The 22387-nt window shown below is 45.0% G+C and overlaps 1 protein-coding gene across 5 annotated transcripts in view; it reads left to right on the top strand.

Annotated features, from left to right (window-relative positions):
* sertad2b (SERTA domain containing 2b) overlaps positions 1 to 21865 on the top strand; it is a 32433-nt gene extending 10568 nt beyond the window's left edge. Inside the window, exons 2-4 of one of the 5 annotated variants that reach the window (XM_047334951.1) lie at positions 7821 to 8041; positions 14903 to 15039; positions 17762 to 21865. In XM_047334951.1, the coding sequence (XP_047190907.1) occupies positions 17766 to 19037 (1272 nt within the window). In that variant the 5' untranslated portion in view covers positions 7821 to 8041; positions 14903 to 15039; positions 17762 to 17765 and the 3' untranslated portion in view covers positions 19038 to 21865. Of the gene's footprint in view, positions 1 to 1107; positions 1242 to 7820; positions 8042 to 14902; positions 15040 to 17761 lie in introns of those variants that run through there. The other 4 variants (XM_047334952.1, XM_047334949.1, XM_047334953.1 and 1 more) reach the window with 4 other exon arrangements.
* The last annotated feature ends 522 nt before the right edge of the window (positions 21866 to 22387 follow it).

The raw sequence follows: 22387 nt of genomic DNA, 5'->3' as shown, positions 1-22387 counted from the left end.
AGCTGGATTGTTACGAACAGAGAACTCATTATGAAAACAACCCCTTCGCCTTTTATTAAAATGAAGAGAAGGGGAAAGAAAAAAAGTTTTTCAAAAGTAGGATATATGCATGATAATAATGATCACACCACAGAAAGAAAGTAAACTGGGAGCCACTGCTCATCAGACTTAATGTCTGGAGACACTGGAAAGCAATCGGATCCAAATATAACATATTAGTGGAGTCAAAATGTTACAAGGAATGAGTCAAATTAAAAATAGAAGTACAAGAGCAAGACATTTAGACTGCGTTTTTCATGGATGTACCATTAAAGGCCCATTATAGACTGACTGTGCCAACTGAAGCCTCAACTTGTACATTAAATAATGTACATTGAAGCTACTGAAGTCAATCAAGATGAGAATTGTGCTCAAAGTATTACTCAGTTAATCTGTTAATTTATTGATGGAAAATTTGCCAACAATAATTTTGATAATCAGTCTGAATTAAGTTTATTAAAGAAACAAACCAAGAATCCAAGGATGCTTTTTCTTATTTTCATATGAGTGTAATGAATATCTTTAGATTTAGATTGGAAAAAAGTTTTGGAGTCTGTTTTTGGGGATGTGAAAGTTTGGTGAACCTCTAGCTATCAGACTCTTTCCTTGACTATTGTTGTCTGCATTGTTCCGACAAACAAACAGTTGCTGGAATGGAGAGAAGTGTTAGTAAAACAATGTTGCTGGACCATTGAAAAAATGGAGAAAAGAAATATGGATAACCAGCTAAAGCATTGTTGCTGGCTGCTAGTCTCTAAAGCTGCTTCCTCGTGCCGTGACTTGTGAGCCGGCCCGGTTTCCCTCGAAGATTAATGACCTTCCTGTTTTCAGCTACAGTATCTCTCTCCGCCGAGTTTTTTCTTTGCAGTTCGGTTTAACTTGTAGTGCAAATTTTTTGTCATGCTGCAGAATCTACTGTTACGTGGTTTTCTTTCTACTGCTTTTACAGCTAAAAATACCGCGGACACCGTGTCACGTCCAGGGGTTACTTCCACCGCTGCGACGTCCTCCACTTTCACCTGACTCCGTTCAGACCGCTCAGAATGGAGGTACATGCGACCTGTGACCCAAGCTGCACGTAACCTGCGGTTTAGAGAAAAGCGTCAAATTGTGGGAACTGAATTCTCCGTCATCAATGTGTTTTTGTTGAGTTTTCCCCAGTGGACAGAGGTATCTGTGTTCCATCTACTGCGAGACTATTGGTGAGTTGTCCCACTGGAATGTGTCACACTCACCAGTTTGCTATGGAAACACACACACACACACACACACACACACACACACACACACACACACACACACACTAAAGTGTTAGGTTAAACCTTTTTCACATAGCCCCCGGCCATACGCCATTAAAGCATACAACAGAGTACTGTACTGTACTGTACTGTACGTTATGTTATTTCAGTGTCTCAAAATGTCTTGACTGTCTTAACACTACAGCACTACAGCATCAACATGTTTGCACTCTGATAACCAACACGCCAATCGCATAAGTGAATAGACAAAGGAAAAACTAAGTCATTTCAAAATGTATGAGCCGAGGAGAGGACATAAATGAAAGGGACAGAGCTGGGGAGAGAGAGAGAGAAAGAGAAAGAGAACAACAACTTCTTTCCTGTAAGTCACCTGACACTGGAGGCGTCACTCAGACAGAGTAAACATACCCCCCCCCCCCTCTCTCTCTTCCTTTCTCTCTGACTTTCTGTCTGGGTCGTTGGCCCATGTTCTTAGTCAAGGCCCCTCTTCTTGCAAGATGAAAACTTTAGTTTGGAGCTCCCTAACTATTTTCGATGTATAGGCTCCATAAACTTTTGGCCTTCAGAGGATGTAAGGGGTGTTCCTTTTGGTAAATCAATTTATTTTAAATTAAAGTAAAGGTGTTATTTTTTCATATTGTCATTAAAAAACAAGCATGTGATAACTCATCTGTCAGCAATCTCTGATTTCCCCGCTCTGTCTGTGGCACTCAGCCTAAGTCCACCTGTTACAAGAAGAATCAATACAGTAATGGCAGATTCGCCCTTTTAATCAGACCTTTGTGTTAGACTTAATTAGACTTTTAGCCTGGAGTATAAAGACCCAATTGCAATGTACAAACCTCTACAGCCGTTCTTCTGCCTTTACATGCCTCAAAAATAAATACAAAGTTGAACACATACTTACAAAAATCTCAGCAAGATGGAAAAAGACCCAAAACAAATTGTGCAAAATCAAACAGCTGCTATGAGCAGATTTCTGCATTCGCAGCGTTTAATGACAGTGCACAACAAATGGGAGAGCTGCAATCACGGGGTTAACTGTGAGCTGCGCTCAGCCATCCAATCACAGCCGAGCAAGAACTCGGACACCATTGCACAACTTTCTAAAGTATGTAGTGTTGCATGCAATGGTATATTCAGTGAAACAAATTCTGAGTAGTTGGATGACATTGTTTTGATAATTTTCTGTAGCTAAAGCCTGAAGCAGCCGTGTGGCTGGTGGCAATATTTTAAGGGCAGTTATCTCAAGATCATTAATAATTACGCTTTAATCTAGAGGAAAACTATTTACTTGGAACCACGACTTAATTGTCACATGTTGATTGGATAACAAACTGTAGACGAAAATGAAACTGACTCTGTAAATCACGTTATCCCAACATAATGACACATTTAAGCCCTGATCGTCACGGGACAACATTTTCTCCTTCATGTGGAGACAAACACTGCAATTAAACTGTAATCATGTCAGTGTTAACAGACACTCAAATGCACCACTTGTTATCCTGACATGTATTGAAATAACAGAGTCAGAATAAAGTCATAATGCTATGAAGTCACGATCTTGAGATAGTGTGTGTGCGTGCGTGTGTGTGTCTGGTGAAGAGTGGCTTTTTGTGAGTATATCATGCTCCTAACTGACTAATTAACATTTTGTACAGTACATTTGACCTAAAGCGGTGTCGTTACTCTGAATGTTTGTTCTCATTAGTGGTCCTTCGCCTTTTGGTAACTTTCACATTATAACATACTGTAAATTCTGGAGAAAAAAAAGGAGGTCCATTTACTTTGCTCACTTGTGCTTTCTGATTTCTGCTTTAAAAGTGTCACGACATGATGAAAGTAAAGATGTGTAAAGGTGAAGGGGGGCAGACGAGATTCCACCTCAGCTTTCTGTGTGAATCTGTGTGGGTTTGCATCAGTTGGAATTATACAGTGTTGCCAGGGTTGTACATAGTACTGGCACTAATCATGGATATATCATGGTTTATTAAGGATGAAAACCATCCTCTGTGTGTGTGTGTGTGTGTGTGTGTGTGTGTGTGTGTGTGTGTGTGTGTGTGTGTGTGTGTGTGTGTGTGTGTGTGTGTGTGTGTGTGTGTGTGTGTGTGTGTGTGTGTGTGTGTGTGTGTGTGTGTGTGTGTGTGTGTGTGTGTGTGTGTGTGTGTGTGTGTGTGTGTGTGTGGACGTGAGGCAAGGAGCTGCGTGTGTATGAGGCACAGAAGGGGAGTGATGGACACTAAAAAAGAGACAAAGAGAGAGAAAAGGGGGAGGTAAAGACAAAGAGAGAGGGAGAGAGAATGGGAAAGAAAGCAGATGGGTGCTTTTGGTGTGGAGCCCTTCCCCTCCCTCCCTCCCTCTCTACCCTCTCCGTCTTTCGCTCCATGTTGGGCTGGCGTGCCACACCCATGTCTAACTAGTATTAATAATATTATCTGGTCCTCTTCACCGCCCTTTCCCCAAATCGGCCGGCAGACACTGATGCCTTTCTCTTCTGTATTCAAGACAGTTTTGTTCTTAGTTTAAATTTTTTAGGATCACATTGTGTCAAATACTCTGAAGTTTAAATGTGGGTATTTTTTAAATCTGTGTTATCAAAGGTCAAATCTCCCTGCCTGTACACTTACCTGAGTGTTCGGAGTTTCCAAATGTGATGCAAGAGAATATTTTCTTACACAGACACATTGAAGCAGTGTTTTAAGGAATCGCCTCAAGGTCTTATCTATCCACTTGTGGGGTAAAGTAGAGTAATAATATGATAAGATAAGATGGGGACTGAATAGTAGGTACACCAGTGCATTGCAATGCAGCTACAACTACAACACCGTAAAACTATCGCCTCAAAACTGATCGCTGAGTTGAATGAACAACCAACAAAAACCTTCACAAAAAATGGAACATTTATAAATTGAACCACGCTACTTGTTTGTGATATTTTGTCCAATCCCTGTGTCTTTACTGTTTCTTTTTCATAAACACAAGTTTAAGATTATAGATAAAGATTTTAAATAGGTACTCTGCCATTTTAGTATAATGCTTCAACCAAGTTGTGAGGGTTGGAAGAGACATGAGGCAGGATTTTAAAAAGCAGCAGAGGTGGAGATATCCTGATGTGTCCAACGAATGAAAAAATAAATGAAATAAAGTGCTGGATCTTATCATGATCATAGTGTTTTTGTTCCCCTTTAGATCATTCATGCCTGATAAAGCCCATGTATTCTAAACACCATGCCCCCAGTGTGCACCACAACCTTAAATTGGTCGCCCCCCGTACCCGGGTCGAGATTTAACCCTGATGACATCATGTCGTGAGATGCTTAAAAGCGAAGAAATTTCAATTCGTGACCTCTCAACACAGGGCACATCTGAGTTGCGAGTATCTGAAACATAATGTTCCCTTTTCAGATTGGTTCCTGAGAGGCCTAAGGAGGTGGCGCTGTCTAATTTTTCACAAGAAAAGCACAAATTGGAGAGAAAGTCAGAAAATTGTGCGGCATAAACACGAGTTACGTAGCCTTTCTTTCCCTTCTCCTTTTTGTTTGACTCGGTTGCTTCGTCACACCTGTTTGATATTCTGCACATGGACTCTGTCTTTTTTGCGGACTAGTTATTTTTGGATATTTATGCAAAGTGGGACTAGAAGGATGTCTTTGGGGAGAAGGTTACAGTAGGGCTAAGCATGTAGCTCTGTTGGATTACTTCAGTGACTGTGCCTGTTATATAATGATGTATTTTTGTGTAGTGTGTGTGGCTGTTTATGTAGATGCTACTTCAAACCCATGTTGTGAGACTACAGCCGCAATAGTAGCAGCAACAGTGTTGTACAAAATGAGGGAGTAATGAAAATTAATAAACTAATAGTAGTTATGGTGGTAGTCAGTATTGCAGAAGCAGTAGTAGTAGTAGTAATGGATTACTATACTATTTCTTGCAAAATGCAAATGTTCGAGCTGTGTGTTATTGCTTTTTTAAAAATCCTTCATAGAGTCAAAAACATACTGGTGTTAACATGGAGGGATTCCTTTATCACTTAGACAAAGTATGATTACTTACGCCGACTGTGTGTGGGCATCATACTCGCATTTCTATACTCGTGCGTCTGGTGCATTCATAGACTGTAGTGATGTCACGGCGAGTATAAAGGGAACATGACGGCCGCCGACTTGAGAGTTGCCACCCAAAGGTGCAACACAGCGATAGATGGGAGCAACATGTAGCTTCATGCAGTCGGGTCGGGTGTGTGTGTGTGGGGGGCGGGGTTTGAGTGAGGCCAAGTGAACTCATCATGAGTCAGGTTCACACTGACAGTGGCACACAACCTGACACATGCAAAGAGGAACGTAGACAAAGAGGTCAGAGCAACAGAAGAGTGAAGCACATACTGGTTTCTGAGTGGCCTGCAACGTCTCGTGTTCTTTTTACGTGAGCATAGATGCCAATAATCGCGTTGCATCTTATAGTGCACGTTTGGAAACAATACATTTTCATGTCATTTTGCATAAACTGGTGACCGTTTGCAATTGTGCTTTTTTTCTTTCAGCGATGGCGGAAATATTCGTGGCGAAACGGCAGGGGAGACGAGGGAGAGGCAGATTTTACAGAGAGAGGGAAATAAAAGAAGAGCGATGGAGAAATAAATAAAGATAGATGGAGGGAAGAGGGAGGGAGGGAGGGAGATGTTGTGGGTGCAGCTCTCCAGTTGGTGTTGCTATGGCCCTGCCCTCCCTGCTCACTGAGCCATTTCCTGTTTTTGACCTGAAATCTTTATTTAGAGCCATCCCTCCTCGCTGCTCGGCATTCGTGAGTCAACTCAGAGGCCAGAGAGATGAACGCAGGACTAAAATCAGATCTCCATTCATCACAGAAGCTACGTACTCACGCACGTACAGAGCTACAGTCTTCCCCGACTGTAACCCGCCTCTCAGCCAGTACTACAGCTGAGGAGTCACATTTGAAATTTTTCAGAATTCTTATTGAGGAATAACTGAAACATTATAGAATAGCAGTTTTCATTACATCTCTGCTGTCTCCACTGTAATGCTGAGTGCGTTTAGCCTTAAAAAAAAAGAAAGAAGTCATACATGTGATGTAGTCCAGTGATGGAAGTTTTTATGTCTTGCAACTTTTAAGCCAATGACAACTTAAGGCCTGGTCACATCTGAATTTTAAATGGCAAAGTCAGTGGTAGTTGTGGGTTCAGTCGCAGGGGCTCAATAGTTTCCTTGCACCAGTGTAGCTTCATCAGAGAGCCAAATATTTTACAAAGATGCTCGGTCGAGGTGGTGAGGAGAAACGAAATGATTTGCGATTCAGGATGAATCCTGAAAACACTGGACTCCGATAAATGGAAATAATTGCGATAGCAGGTTTGATCAAAAAGAACGGGCAGCCTGAGGGGAAAACAAACAAACCAGTGAGACATTGCATTGTGTTTGTGAGTGCACAACTGGGTGAGTGTGCAGCAGGGGGCATCGGGGGCACAAACGGTCCGAGATGCCCATTTTTCTGCCCCCGGGATGCTCCGCTGGTGTTTTTGTCTTCATGTCGCAGACTCTGCTGGGTTTTGTTTGAGTTTACCGGACATCACCCCGCCATCTGCTGCCGCAGGGGTATGGGTCGGACATTATGAACCAGCCAAACGGCTAATTTTTCTGTGACCACTGGCCTTTCTCGTGTCAATAAGAAGAAGTTTCTCAGTGCATGTCAGAGGCGATGATGAATCACAGGCAGATACGGAATATTCTCTAAGATACTTCAAAAAATAAAACCAGGACACTGTAATAAAAGTAGTGGTGGGGCGTGTATCTTTTCAACAATGTGAACATTGCTTCTACTTTACAGTTTCAAAATGTTGCTAATGTCTAATGAACACATTTTAAAGTTCTATAGGGGATTGAGAGAAAGAGACGTGTGTGTGTGTGTGTGTGTGTGTGTGTGTCTGCGCGTGCGTGTGCGCGCGCGCGCGTGTGGGCGGAGCGAAGTTGTCGACGCCAGATCTCGGGGCAGCTGCTCGGTTTCAGCTTCTCCTGCTACCTTCAGGTGCTCCTCGTAAATGTCCCCTCCATAACAAAATGGAGCCTGTCATCATGACCGTAATTACACCGTTGTTACACGAATAACGACCTCTGCGGTGCCATTTGACCAGTCTGTCAGAAACGTATCTATGAATGAACTGTAGCTTTTAAGTGATTTGGAGATTCTGCCCTTCAAACATCAATAGGAGGACACAGGACTACTAAGCCATGTTGAAGAATTTAAATGACTGACTTAATAGATAAAATATTCAGTCGCGGAGTCGTAAACGCACCATTTCTACCGTCGATCACATTCTGTAATTATGGAAGTGCAACATTTGAAAGCACCGTCAGCTTTTTCATACATAACGGTCATGTCAAGGAAAAGTCGATTTTTTTTTTTCAAAAGAGCTCTTTTCTTTTAATCTTTTAATCACTACGATAAACTTGTGCGTGTGCGTGTGTGTGTGTGTGTGTGTGACAACACCGACTGCGGGACCCGCAGCGCACACGTGCAGCGTCGCCTCGGCGGTCCGTGTTGTCCCGCGGCCCGTGAAGGCAGCAGCGTCCCTGCGAGGAGCGGAGGCAGCTTCTCTCCTCCTATCAGCGCCATTGTGTGTCAGAGTCTCCGGCTGCTCGGACGGTTCGTGTGTCTGCGGCTGACAGAAGTGTTTTTAAATCCCCCCCTCCATGTTTCTCTCTCTCACTCCGGCCGACCTGGATGTGGTAAGACGACATTTTCTACCTTTCGAAGAGTGAAAATAAGACGCGCCGGTGGGGGGGTTGTGGGGGGGGTGGGGGGGGGGGGGGGGGGGGGGGGGGGCAGGGCTTTCACTACAGGACCCGGGGCAGTGTAACCTATTTCTGATGAATAATAGACACGGCGGAGGGGCCGGTTGTGTCCGTGGAGCCGTGGGCAGCGGGGAGTCCTGGTTGTTAGAGAGAGAAAAGAAGAAAAAAGTTTATTTGTTAAATGTAAAATTTCTTCCGATTCTTGTCGGCGCCGTTCTTCCACCGAGCCTCTGTCTCTGCCTGACGGGGAAATAACAAACAGACAAACAACAAAACTCGTTCCAGTTTCCAACACTGGCCACTTCATCACCACGGAGGAAAAAGTGTCTGATAAACTTTTTTTTTAAAAACATCAAAATACATTGAGGGGCTCTGGCCCAGAACCCACCCAGCCGCTGGGACATGCTGTAAACCTGATGTGAGAGAGAGACAGAGAGAGAGAGAGACAGAGAGAGAGACAGAGAGAGAGAAAGAGAGAGAGAGAGAGAGAGACAGAGAGAGAGAGAGAGGGACAGAGAGAGAGACAGAGAGAGAGAGGGACAGAGAGACAGAGAGAGAGACAGAGAGAGAGAGAGAGGGACAGAGAGAAAGAGAGAGAGAGACAGAGACAGAGAGAGAGAGAAAGAGAGAGAGAGAGAAAGAGAGAGAGAGAGACAGAGAGAGAGAGAGGGAGAGAGAGAGGGACAGAGAGAGAGAGAGAGAGACAGAGAGAAAGAGAGAGAGAGACAGAGAGAGAGAGAAAGAGAGAGAGAGAGACAGAAAGAGAGAGAGAGACAGATAGAGAGACAGAGAGAGAGAGACAGCTGCATCAATGGTGGCACTTGAGTTCTCCTAAGTTTTAACAAGTGATTCCCAAATTACATTAAATGACCCTAAAAGTACTCTTCCATGTCCTTGCGTTGACATTCGACGCCACATGTAACAAGTGTCCCCATTGGAAGATTACAGGCCCATGTGTCAACAACAGCACTGATAAGAGCGAGCTCATATTTACATGGATGCATGAATTTGCAACGACAACACATTTTTGGCGCGTTATTCAATTGTTGTCGTCTGAAGCTGTGCAGAGCAGAATCTACAGCCTTTCTGCAAAGTGGTGGAATGTGTACTCGGTTTTTGGTGTGCGTGTGTAAAAACGACTTGGTCTCCGTCCGGTGTTTGGGACCGTCCCAGCCGTGCAGCTTTTAGTGGTGGAGTGGAGAGGTGTGTTGGGGGGGGGGGGCTCTTGTTTCATAACATGCACCACAACACAGCAGCGGTCCGCTCGCTCAGTGGCCGGACCTCCTCCTCTAACACTGCGCCGTCTCCCGCAAGCAGCCTGCACGGCCGAGGGGAGGTCACCCTCCCGGGTCCTCGTCTGGTGGACCGGCTACGTCCCCACAGTCCGGGGACCCGGGTCGGGTCGGACCGGCACGGCACAGACGGATGCGGATGCAGTGTTATACAATTGTAGCCCACCTGTGCTGTAGATGAGCAGATGACACAGTGGTTAGGGCGGAAGCCTAGTTTTTTTGGGGGGGAAACACCTCAGGAGGTCCCCAGAATCCAGGTAATGTCCTGAGGACATTTAAAAACTCTTGTTTTAGATGCAGTGCCAGATTTTGTTTTAAAACACAGTAGATCCTCCACATTTCCCTTTTTTTTTTCCTCCCAACTTGCAGCCCTTATTTTCAGACTCAATAAATTGAGTTTTGAGGAGCTGGGAGGAAATTTCGGGGATTGGGAGACGCCATTAACAAAACAACGCATTTTCACCAAATTATCATCTGTTTTGTTTGTTTGTGCGGCCTTGATTTGAAGATGGATTGGACAACGACGTAGAATCGGCAGCTGCAGGCTTTTATTGTCAATCTCTCACTACGAGGCAAGTTCTGTTGAGTCGACCACCCAGCAAGGGGGGGTTTGGCCGTAGCAGGTTACCGTTCACCGCATACCTTCAGTGGCTGAATACCTGTATGAAAGCTCCCAGTGCAGCAGCATGGGGTCTCGCGGCTTGTACCGCAATGATAAGGATTATACTTAAGTAATAAGGGTGCTGCCGGCAGCAAGAATGATGACAGTTCCAGCGCTGGAGCCGGTGCTGCCTTAACGAAGACGGGCGTCGCGGTAATAAGGGCCGATACTGCTGTGGTATGGTGGTGCACGCTGCAGTAATAAGGCAGATCCTGCAGTAATAAGATGGATATGACTGGTACTGTACTGTACTGTACTGTACTGTACGCCGCCCAGTGACCAGACGTGTAGACGCTGTGGATTTCTGTAAGCTCTCGTCACCGGATGTGTCGAGCTGCGGGTTTTCTAAGTGAAAGAGGCTCGACGGAGCGCTCACCTGCATGTGGACACGTCTGCTGGCCTAATTCTGCTCTCTTCTTCTGCGATTTATTTATAGATTTAAGTGTGTGTGTGTGTGTGTGTGTGTGTGTGTGTGTGTGTGTGTGTGTGTGTGTGTGTGTGTGTGTGTGTGTGTGTGTGTGTGTGTGTGTGTGTTTGTGTGTGTGTGTGTGTGCGCGCGGGCGCGAGAGAGAGCGAGAGAGAGAGATTTTGATTTTGAAAACCCAATGTCAATTAAGATTTACCAGAGAACATCACGGTCCTCTACAAATGAAATGAAAAAAAAAACACGCAACAACAAAATTACTGAACAAACAGAATAAATCAGGTCATAAAAACAGAGTGAAAGATGAGCTCTCCCTCCTTCACTGAACTCACAGAGAGAGAGAGAGAAAGAGACTCAGGCAGTGGTGGTAACTTTTTTGTAAAACTACGTACTGTCCCTTTAAGTAACATAGGACCTTTAATCCCAAGAGAGCAAGTCATTGAAGCACAAGCACCTGTCAGGTCTCTCTGTTATGATTGACTCATAGTTTTTGCTGAACTGGCGGTGCAGAAATGTGTTGCTCGATTTGCACACATGTACTCAGTTGCTGTTGCTGTTTTAAATCCTTAATGAATTATCATATGATTTAGGTTCCTGTGGCCTGAGGTGCTGTTGAATTGTCCTGAGAGGATTTCTAGTTGTGTCAATGAGGGTAGACTGAATAATGATTACAACTGCAACCCCTGCCATTAACTGCGTGTGCCTAATACACTGGCCGCTGGAGTAGTTTCAACACAAGTCAAAAAGGGTTTACTACTCTGTTGCTTTGGCCCTGACCTTTGCCCTCCTTACATCCTCTCTGATTGTGATCAGTGTGTGATGAATCTCCTCTTCAGACACTTGAAGCAACTACAGAAAACCACCCATTCACGTCAACTCACTTAGGGTCACTCTTAAAAAAAAAAAAGAAGAGTTGTAAAGCATTCATGGTTTATCACAACTGTGGAAAAAAAAACCTTCAGCTTTGTTTTTTAGTGTTTTGAAACCAACCTGGGCTCGGCTGCTCACACTGGAGCGTCTTTATTACTGGGATATTACATGTTGCGCAGTTGGAACTGTAGTGTTTTGTAACCAGGTCTGTCATTATGTAAGAGACCGTAGTGAATTCCCTCTCTGATAACCAACTGACTTGTCATGTGAGCATTTATGATCACTACAAGAGGGAAAAAAAACGAGCACGCACACACGCACACACGCACACACGCACACACAGACATTGTTTCCTGCCACATGATTGGGTTATTTATTTTGTTTTGGTTTCTCTACTATCTGTCCTCCATTGTTGATCCTTAAACATTTTTAATAAGCTAAACTACTAGAAGTTTTTCCCCAAGACAACTTAAACTTGTTTGAGGTTTCACCTCATTACTAGTGCACTTAACACTTATACCTATATAAACAATAATGTGGCCTCGTTTTCCAAAAAGTTGGCTGCAAAATTGTGCTTGAAGTTAAAAAAAATGAATGAACTGACCTTTATTTACTATGAGAATTTCCCCTTTGAAACCAAGCGTGTTAACTCATTCCTAATTTTTGTATTTTTATGTCCTAGAGAGTTAAATGTTGTCACTTCTACGTTTCAGGCTCTTGAGCACCACAGACGGTCCCAGTGTGATTGAGAGCAGCTGTTTTGGGGAAAGACACATGTCGTGTGTTTTTGCAAGCCCGTGCAAAAACGGCGAACTGACAAAACTTTTAGTGGGAAGAAAATAGCTGGCAAGGTTTTGACGGGGATTCTTGCACCTTTCATGCATGTGTGCGAGAATTCTCCAAAAATGCCCCCAAAAATTCAAAGGATTAGTTTCCTCACCAGTATTAATATTAGCAAGACGAGTAGCAAAAGCGGTAGTCACAGCAGTAGCGGGCTGTTGTGAACTACTGTAGAAACAGTAGAAGTAACTATCGTCATAGTGTAACTGTATCTGAAGTTGTGTGTGTGGAAGCATAGCTGCTATTTACCATAGCCGGTCTGATCCGGCAAACACTACAACTCCTTTCTTCCTCTGGGTTTTGTCTGGAATGTGTTTACTAGTTCTACATTATGTATGAGTGTGTGTGTCTGTGAGAGAGAGACACACACAAACACACACACACACACACAGGAGTGACTGTGGCAATGTCGTCCCCATGTGCAGGGCTGGATGCATTACAGCGACGACGAACAGTTGAAGTGCAGTCATGGCCGTGAGTGGCGAGTCAGCCGCCGTGTGCCTTTCGTGCACATGCGAACGCCGCGCCGAGCGCACGACACACGCGACGCTACACTCCTGTGTCTGCCTGCAGCAGAGTAGTGTGCGTAGTGTGTGTGTCCACACTTTAGTGCATCCAGAGAACCTGAAATAGCCCGATGGAGAGGTGAGGGGGAGGGGTGGATGTGACTCTCAGGCATGGAAACCAGCGTATCCAGTTACAGGATCATAATATCACTGCAGAGTCCGTCCACTAGCACTGCACTATCGCACAACACACACACACACACACACACACACACACACACACACACACACACATACTCACACACTCACACACTCACTACAGCCAGCCCCTGGAATAATGTGCTCAGCCCACATGTCTGATGTGCGGTTACAGCCACAGTTGGCAGGCTAACACACACACACACACACACACACACACACACGCACACCTGACCTCACCCTTCAATGTATAAAACATGGATGTTTCTAATGTTCTACACCATCCGTTTGTTTTTAGATTCATACGTTTCAATCATTCTCATTTGTTTAAATTCACAGCCTTTTCTGTCTCTTTGAATTATGTTATAACTTTTTACCACCAAGGTGCACATCCTTGAAGTCAAGTTTTCTTATCCAAACGTGTTAAGTTGTTCTTTCTTTCTCAGGTTATAGTTCAGGTTCTGATGCTGTGCGATTGTGTTTTGTCCTCATCAATCGGAGTTAATCCTCGGCAGCTCTCTCCTTAATAGTGCACAGGATGTGTTGGGCCTGGTTGTGGAGAAGTATTTCAGTGTGTGGATGGTTTCTGGAGTTTTTTTTTTAATTATCCGAATATATGTTTGTTTGTTTATTTGTTTTCTGCCGCACAATTTTTTGCAGACGGATTCTAGGATCAGAAAAAAGGTCAAAGCTCTGCAAACACAAGACGCCACAAGATTTCTTATTGATTACATAGATAAAGAAAATGATGGGTAGATAGTGGACTTTGAGTAAAGTAAAACCTTGTGCAGTTTGGCCTCTGATGTGATGATATGATGCAGGTTGATATGATTAAGTGGTTGATTGACTCCACACTTATTTTGTTGGACTATAGGGTTCTCTGAACCTGAAGTTACACTACATGTTTTACAATAATAAATAACAGAAATCGTTATTAGATCTTCAAGTACTATTCACTTTGCACACACGGAATACTCTTCATGTTTTCTGACTAATTTAAAAATATTGACTCCAGCACCCATGGTCTTGACCTTCAGAACTGCAGGTCGGTCGGTTTCTAGGTCGGTTTCTAGTTCTCGTCATTTGCTTCTTTCTTCTTCTCAAGAGGCTTTTTCCAACATTGACCTCATGGAAAAGCTTTTGGAAAAGGTTGTTTTAAGACACTAGTTTGCGAGACAATTAACAGCGGCGTGTGAAGTCACAGTGACCTTGAATGAGAGAAACTGTGGCTCCATTTTAAAAGTGCGGCACTCCTCCACTGCTTGTTATCTGCTTGACTCACTTATTATTCTTTCTCTGACTTTTTTCTCCTGCCGGCGTGATCATCTCTAGACATGGCTCATAGTGTGTAGGATGGCTCTTGGCCTGTGAACTCTGACAGTCGACGGAAAGGAGGTGGAGAGGGGGTGAGCCGACGACTGGAGGGACCGAGGGAGGGAGGATGAAAAAGAAAAGATGGAAAAGAGAAAAGTGTGAGGCAGAAGAAGAGAAGAGGTGGAGGAGAAGGAGAAGGAGAAGGAAAGGGAAGAGGAGGATAATGAAGTGGAATGTAAGGGGTGGGGCACCTCTGGTATGTTAGCCCCACTGTGTGTGTGTGTGTGTGTGTGTGTGTGTGTGTGTGTGTGTGTGTGTGTGTGTGTGTGTGTGTGTGTGTGTGTGTGTGTCTAAACACACTTCCATGAGTCAGTGAGTCAGACATGTGCAGCTGCTTCAGCTCTCAATCACACACCCGCAAACTGCTTTGAAACTAACTCTGTTGCTCACTCTTTGATTCTCTCTGTTTTTCTCTCTCTCTCTCTCTCTCTCTCTGGCACTCTCCCGATTCGCCATTTTCCCAGCATTGGCATTTAAGTGGCGGCAACGAAACACATGGCTGATATAAATTCATGGACATGTAGATTCATTTTTTTAAATCCTCGCACCTGGGCAACAAAGTAAAAGTCAAGAAGCTCCTCATTGCTGCAGTTCTTATATGTTTTGATTTTGTCTGCATCTTCCATTCAGGGCTGCGGCGTCTCTGCTCTGCTCTGCTCCTCCCAGAGATCAGCTTTCAATCAGACAACGCCGTCAATGCTGCAGGCATCTCCTCTTTGGTTGTGAAAGTGATGGGGGGGGAAAAAAACCTCTTATCAATAATTCAGGTAACTGGTGCCAGGATATGCTCATTAAGACATGCATGCATGTCCTGCGCACCTTCTTGTCATGTGTGTCCAAATCATAGCTCCAAACTACAGTATGAAACAGGCAGACGAACCAAGTCTCCTGAATTTGTGTTTAAAATAAATATAGTATTTGTAGAATTTCCATTAGAATCAATCATGTACATGAGTGTAGGGATGTTTTCAACTTAGACTCCCAGGAGTTCTGCTGCTTTCAGGAGCCTAATACTAATCTGAAGCATCACAGTAGCCATCTTGAGATAGATTAGTCAAAAGAAGTAGGAAGTGGCGCAGGTTAAACATTTGAACAATGTGGAGGCCGTGGCCTCCAGGCCGTTTGAAAAGACATGAAAATGTGTCTTCAGAGTACACGCCCCATACCTGATTAGAAAGCATATTTGTGGAAAAACTGGATGTTATGTCTGAGATGCAAATCACCGGTTTAACCTTTTTATTTGCCTCATTTTCCTGCCAAGGCACTTAAACAGGGAGTCTTACTGCGGTATTGACAACTTGCTGATTTATATTTGAGTAAAAGCAAGATTTTTTTTTTACCTGAATGGGGGAAATTCTTTCATTGGAAAAGGTTGCGTAGAAATAGTAGAAACCAGGATTCCTTGTTAATCTGTGGGTATTTTTACTGACATGTACTGAGCAGGATATTTTTTATCAAAAAATATTTCTCTGGTGGACAACTTCTGTCACTGTTTCTAACATTTGCTGCCATCAGAAAACAAATCTACCTTTTCAGAGAATTCAAACTAGTCCCAATGTTTTCAGACATGACCCAATTTTCCGGAGTTTGCCTTTCACACATGACGAACGCAGCAGGAGACTGTCTGAGTCAGATGCGTTCGGTTTGCACCAACGGGAAAATCTCGGGAGCACTCTGCGGCGTCCGGGTAGAGCGTGCAGGAGGCAGGACATGATGACAATGCCGCTATGCAAAGCAGTGTTTTTATTTACAGTCATCAACGCTCCCACTCGCTCGCTGTGGATTTTCCCGAGATGTTCCTGCTGTGTTCTCACAGGTGCTCACTCTGACATTTTCGGGAAATTTTACCAGGGGGACGGGAGGAAAAGTTCCAGAAAATGTCCTGAGCAACGGACATTTGCATTCTCTCATACAGCCCGACTTCAGTACATGTCTGAAAGCAGCTTACGTAAATAGTCACAACACTCAAAAGCCAGTCAGTTTGCAACCATTGCCATGGACGATCACAACTCTTGAGTCTAACTCCACAACATAGAACCATGTTGAGGTACTTTTGCAGAAAGAGGTTATTATATGTCCCCCAACAACAGTCAAATATTAATATGAAACAATATGTGTACAGCCAGCAATCCAACTGATCTGCACCATTTATGAACCATTTTAAGTCTAAGAGCAGCTAGGTGCCTTGCTCAAAGGCAACTCAGCAGTAGTTACATTAGAGGAAGGAGATAGTGTTGCTCATTCACCTCCCACCTCTTCCACACCAATCTCTCACCTACTCCTCTACTTCCTCCTCCTCCTCCTCCTCCTCGTCGTCTTCCTCCTCTTGCTTCCTGCCCCCCAGCACACAACCCTTCCTCTTCCCCCTCCCTCCATCCTCCTCCTCCTTTCCCCAATCCCATTCTTTGTCATCTCTTTGGGTGAATTCCCAGCTGACTCTGTTTGTCATGGCAACCAACCAGTCGTGGTGACTGGGCCTGCAGCTCACACTTCCTGTGTGTGTGTGTGTGTGTGTGTGTGTGTGTGTGTTTGAGGAGGCGCATGCGCAGTGTGTGTGTGTGTGTGTGTGTGTGTGTGTGTAGAGTGTAGACAGGGACTGGCTACATGAGTCTGTCAGCCTGGATTAGAATCAAACACACTGCAGCGATGCCTGGTCTCTTTCTTTTTTTCTTCTTCTCCGTTCTCTTTTCTTTCTCTTTCTGTCTTTGCAAAACCAATAATGATAGTATCAGATATTTTGATTAGTTAGAGATTAGATCTAGTTAACTATTTGGAATATGTATGGAAATTCGGAATTACTGTGACTTCGTCACAATGGCACTCTTTTTTCTCTCCCACCGACCCCCCATGCGCGCGTGACCGCACACACACACACACACACACACACACACACACACAAACAAACACAAACACAAACAACACCCCCCCCCCCCCGTCATGTAACTCAATGTGCTATTCTAATATGGCAGGAGAAGGGAGGGGTGGAGGGGGCCGGGCTTTAAATCTGGCCTATGATCCTGTGGTACAGCAGGGAACGCTGCTATTACATAACTTTGGTGTGTGCGTGTGTCTGTGTCTGTGTGTGTCTATGTGGGGCTCTTCCAATGCAGCTGCTCTTGGTTTCAATGTATGTTTTTTTAAATCCCCTGTTGCAGTAAGCTTGTTGCATTTAAGCAGCTTCTTGAATCACCATGTTAAGCTGCTGGGTTTCAGTCAGAAAACTTCTCTGGTGAATTTACAGTATCTGTGCGTCAGTGAGGTGACGTGGTTCAACACTGATCATCGAATGCTGATCCCTATAGATTTGACTCAACATACGTCCCCCAATAGTCTGGTTTTTAATTTTTTTGATGTTTTTGGATGTTTCAGAACTTTTGAGGTTTAGTGAGCAATACATCATTAACAAAGCAGGAAGAAAGTTTTTATCTTTGTGTCTTCTGAATCCAGAGACAAATGAATTAATCTCGTCTCTTTGGTTTTGTTTTTCAGATATATGTTCGGTAAAGGTGCGAAGCGGAAGCTGGACGAGGATGAAGAGGGGCTGGAAGGCAAAACGCTGGAGGCGTCGGTGGTGGGAGCGGGACTGGGCCTCTGTCCAGAGGGCCTGTCCAAGGTGTCGTACACCCTGCAGCGCCAGACCATCTTCAACATCTCCCTGATGAAGTTGTACAGCCAGCGGCCTCTTGGCGAGCCCAGCCTGGAGCGCCGCGTCCTCATCAACAACATGCTGCGACGCATCCAGGACGAACTCAAGCAGGAGGGCTCCCTGCGGCCGCTGCTCCTGCCGCCGTCGCCGCCGCCTGACGACCCCATGGACGAGGGCTTCCGCGAGGCGCCGCCCTCCTTTGGTGTTTTGTCCACGGCGGCGACACCACAGGTATCCCAGCCTTCTGCACTGTTGATGCCGGTGATTGTTCCTCCGCCTTCACCCCACCCAATGGTGCCTCCCAACTGCCAGGCATCCCAGGCGTGCCTCAGCCGTGTGGAGGCCTGCCCCGCCCCTTTGGAAGCCTGTCTCACTCCAGCCTCTTTACTGGAGGAGGATGGAGGAGATTCAACCTTCTGTGCTCCGCCCACTCCACCTCTGTCACCCCCCCCAGCGCAGTCTCCCCCGTTACCTTCGGCACTTCTGAGCCAGGTGTCCCCCAGGGTCCCTGTGCCTCCCTCGTCAGGTGACGGTTTCCCCTCCACTCTGAGTGACATCGAGTTGGGTCCTCCCACAGCCATAACAAGGACAGCAGCAGCTAATATTACGACCGTGACTACCTCCCCAGCTCCCACGCCACTCGCCCGCCCCCCCCAGTTATCACCCCTCCCTCCACCTAGAGACTGCAGGACCGTGGGTTCTAAACCAGAGGCGGCTGGCGTCTTGCTAGCAGAAGCTCGCTGTACCGAGCTCCGGCCGATGGACACTCTGCCCACACTGCCCCCTGGTGGCTTGGTAGACATTTCCTCCTGTCCTTCCTCCGCTCCTTCCTCCGCCTCGCCCTCGGGGTTCCTCACAGACTTGGCGCTGGACGATGTCCTGTTCGCTGACATTGACACGTCCATGTATGACTTTGACCCCTGTACGACAGCGGGGGCTGTGGGCGTGACAGCCAGCGGGGGCCTCGCCAAACTGTCACCGGTGGTGACGACCGACGACCTCCTCAAATCGCTGGCGTCGCCGTACAGCGGCTCTGCCCCACAGGTTTCAGCCAATCAGCCTTTCAAAATAGATTTGACAGAACTGGACCACATCATGGAGGTGCTGGTGGGATCGTGACTCGCGCACTCCCCCGCTTCAGAAACACACAAATAGTTTCATCCGGAGAACGGACTGGAATGAAATTTTGGGATCGCTTTGGGGGTCTCCTCGTTGTTTTTATGTTTTTTTTAAAAAAAACTTTAAAGGTCGGTAATTGTAAACATCGATGGTGATGTCAATTAGTACTACTTTGACAACTACTACTACTACACAACACTGTGCATGCACTGTGCTCGCCTTTCCAATTATGGAAATGAAGTAACTGGGAAACAAAGACACAAATACGTATGTATTTCTATACTTGTGAGGACCTCCGTTGGCTCCATTCATTCCCTAACCCCTAATTTAAACCTAATCCTGGTTCCAATCTCTGACCTGAACCGAAGCCTTAACCCCACAGAGTAACTGTAAATAGAGAGAGAAAAAGAGAGGACTGGCACATTGTCCTCATTCTGGAGGATTTTGCGGTCATTATATTCTTGTGAGGACTTCTACTTCTCACAGGTAAAGAAATACAAAGGACGTAAAACACACACACACGCACACACACACACACACACACACACACACACAAATACTCACTGAATTCATTGCTTTTAGCAGATGAGTGCCTTTCAAAAATGACCACTTATTCAATTCCTGTTTATACAGTATTTTTTTCTTTTCTAGTCCTTTTCACTTTAACAGCCTAGCGAGGTCATACGCCTCAATGTTTTTTCTAAATTATTCGTAATGTATTAAAATTATAATTAAGTAAGATAATTTTCTCACGATCAAATGATAATTATTTAATCTTTATCTTATTACAGATGCTATGTTTTATTTGTTAAGCGAGTGTAAAAAATGGTTTCTACGAGAACATGCGTTGTTTTACCAGTGTGCTACATTACACATTAGCTCGGCTATGTAACTACGCGTTGGGAATAGCTCTGAATCACGTTGTCGCCTGGTTGTTTGTTGAACTCTGTTGGTTGAAGGGGGACGCCTGTGCTTGTCCCCATCGTGTCTATGAATTCAGTTCAGGACTCTTCTCTGTTTTTTTGTGGGCAGGCACATCTAACTGCGCTGGATGCTGTTTTACATGAGCTCGGTCATCGGAGCCAGTTATCATGCTTCATTTACAGCAGAAATTCAAATGAGCTGCACCCACAGGAAAGCTGCATGTGTTTACATTGGAGGCGGCGGCAGAGCCAGAGCCGACGCTCGCCTCCCAGTTAAGAGTTAGAAGACCTGAAAGGTCTGACCCAAGCACACACTGTTAAACACATGTTAAATCTGGACACACGGCTCACACAGGTTGTGGGGGGGTAAAGACGTTTTGAGAATTCCTCTGAATCACACAAAGAAAACTGAATATTTTTGCCTCATTTCTGGTTTGGGGTCGCACAGAATTAGCAACATGAGTGACAGACAAATTACAGCGCAGCATACAGTATTACACACACACACATACACACACACACACACACACACAGCACATATGCAGAGTCTGCTTACTTGTGTTTAGAAGAGGAGCTCTATTTGCCAAATCTCAGAGCTCCTCTGTACATTGTGCAACCACGTTGTCGAGGTCGACCGCGCAGCTCTCGGATCATTTAAACACATACGATAACAGGAGGGCTAAATCTGTCCCGTCGATAATTTAGAATTTGTGTATTTGTGTATTTCCACTGAAGTCGGAAGTCCAAACTGCAACCAATGCAAAAGAATCAGACCCACCATGCATGATTTTTTTGGGGGGGGGATACAAAAGACAAGATGTGATGGCAAAGTGCGGCATTTGAGACGAGGTAGTTCCTCCTCCCAGCAGACCACGCTCACGCAGTTTGAAATAGAATAGAAATTCTCGGTATATCATTGACATGTATGTGATCTGTTTAAGCTGAAAGCCCTCTTCACACACACACCTCCCTCTCAACCAGTTCACAGATGTGGATATTTGCTGTGGTGCCTTACTGGATAAGAACTCATGGAAAGTGCTCGAGGGGTTGAGAACTGCTGTGTCACCCAAAGGCCCCGAAAAGACGCCGCGCTGCCTTTTTTTTATTTTGTGTGTGTGAAAGCCATCGCTCTCCCCCCCCCCTCGACTGTTGCTAGGCAACCATCAAATCACCTGTCTTAAGCAAAAACTCAGATTTTGTTGTGGAGCAAACTCACAGATCTGTAATTTACATATATAAGCTGCAGGCAGAGGAGCTCTTGTTCTGGCTCTTACTATGCGTCAGAGGCTGGTTCCCAAATGATGTGCCAGTCACGGGGGAAACAGACGCGCGACCCTCACAAAAAGAGGAAAGAGTAACATCAGCTGGTCCGTGAGCTCCCGAGGACGGCGGTCGGTTCACGGCTAATTTTTAAAGGACGAGTGCGGGAAAGTTTTGCAATTGCTACAATGTGTTTTAGGTATGTCTTGTAGCTTGTATGCTACCAGTCGACTATCAGTCCAGTGTGACTTCATGAAAACGTGTCGCCCCCCGAAATCTTGAGCACAGCGACTGATTCGCCTCCTGTTGCCTCTTACGATCACAGCCACGTCAAGTCCTGTAGCTCTCGGTGTCCAGCAGCAGCCACGAGCTTCTCCTCCACGAATGTTTTTTTTCCGAGCGAAGGCCACGCAATTCTACGTGAATCAGATTCCGTGTTTTTCTGATCAGAGTTGAACTTTTTTCGTCACATATGTAGCCATCATTTACGCACAACACATTCTGAAAATGGACGAAACACATTGGCACCGTGAATGCTGTATTTTTCTCAGTCAGAAAAAAGGCTCCTGCAGTGGACACGTGCATTTGTAATTCACAGACGCAGCGTCCTTCTTTTCAAACTAGTTGCAGAACCACAAGAGGTTTTAAAAAGGTTTATACCACAAAACAAAAAAAGTTGTCAAATGATTGTAATATTTAGAAAATACTGAAATAATGAGTTAACAAAAGTCATCACTCTGCTGCGATCACATTTTAACCTGTTATACTTTTGTTTTTGCTTCGCCAGCCCTATCAAGTCAAGTGTCCTGATTAATTAGTTGACTGTTGTAAAATTGCCACTAGGGGGCAACAGAACAATCTCTAAACACGTCATATATTACCACCCTATAAAGTTGTCATGGCCACCTGATAGGTTCAACTACCTTAACTTTCCTTTTTGCTCCGTTTTGCTCTCCACCAACTTGATCCTGAACGAACACTCAAGCTGGTACGTGAATGCTCCGCTGTGCTAATCGCTAGCTTCGCCTGCGACGTGTTGCCCGTAGTGAGTTTCATCCGAGCTGTTTCTAAACGACCACAAAAGCCAGAGTGACGAGCTAAAAGAAGAAAACGTTCCGTAAAATGAAGGGGTTAATAGTTTTAATCCAATCACAAATACATCGACGA

This window comes from Scophthalmus maximus, chromosome 10 (genome assembly GCF_022379125.1).
Source record: "Scophthalmus maximus strain ysfricsl-2021 chromosome 10, ASM2237912v1, whole genome shotgun sequence".
NCBI classification, from domain to species: domain Eukaryota; kingdom Metazoa; phylum Chordata; class Actinopteri; order Pleuronectiformes; family Scophthalmidae; genus Scophthalmus; species Scophthalmus maximus.
Note: the sequence above shows the minus strand (reverse complement) of the source record. Positions and strands in the feature narration are given on the sequence as shown.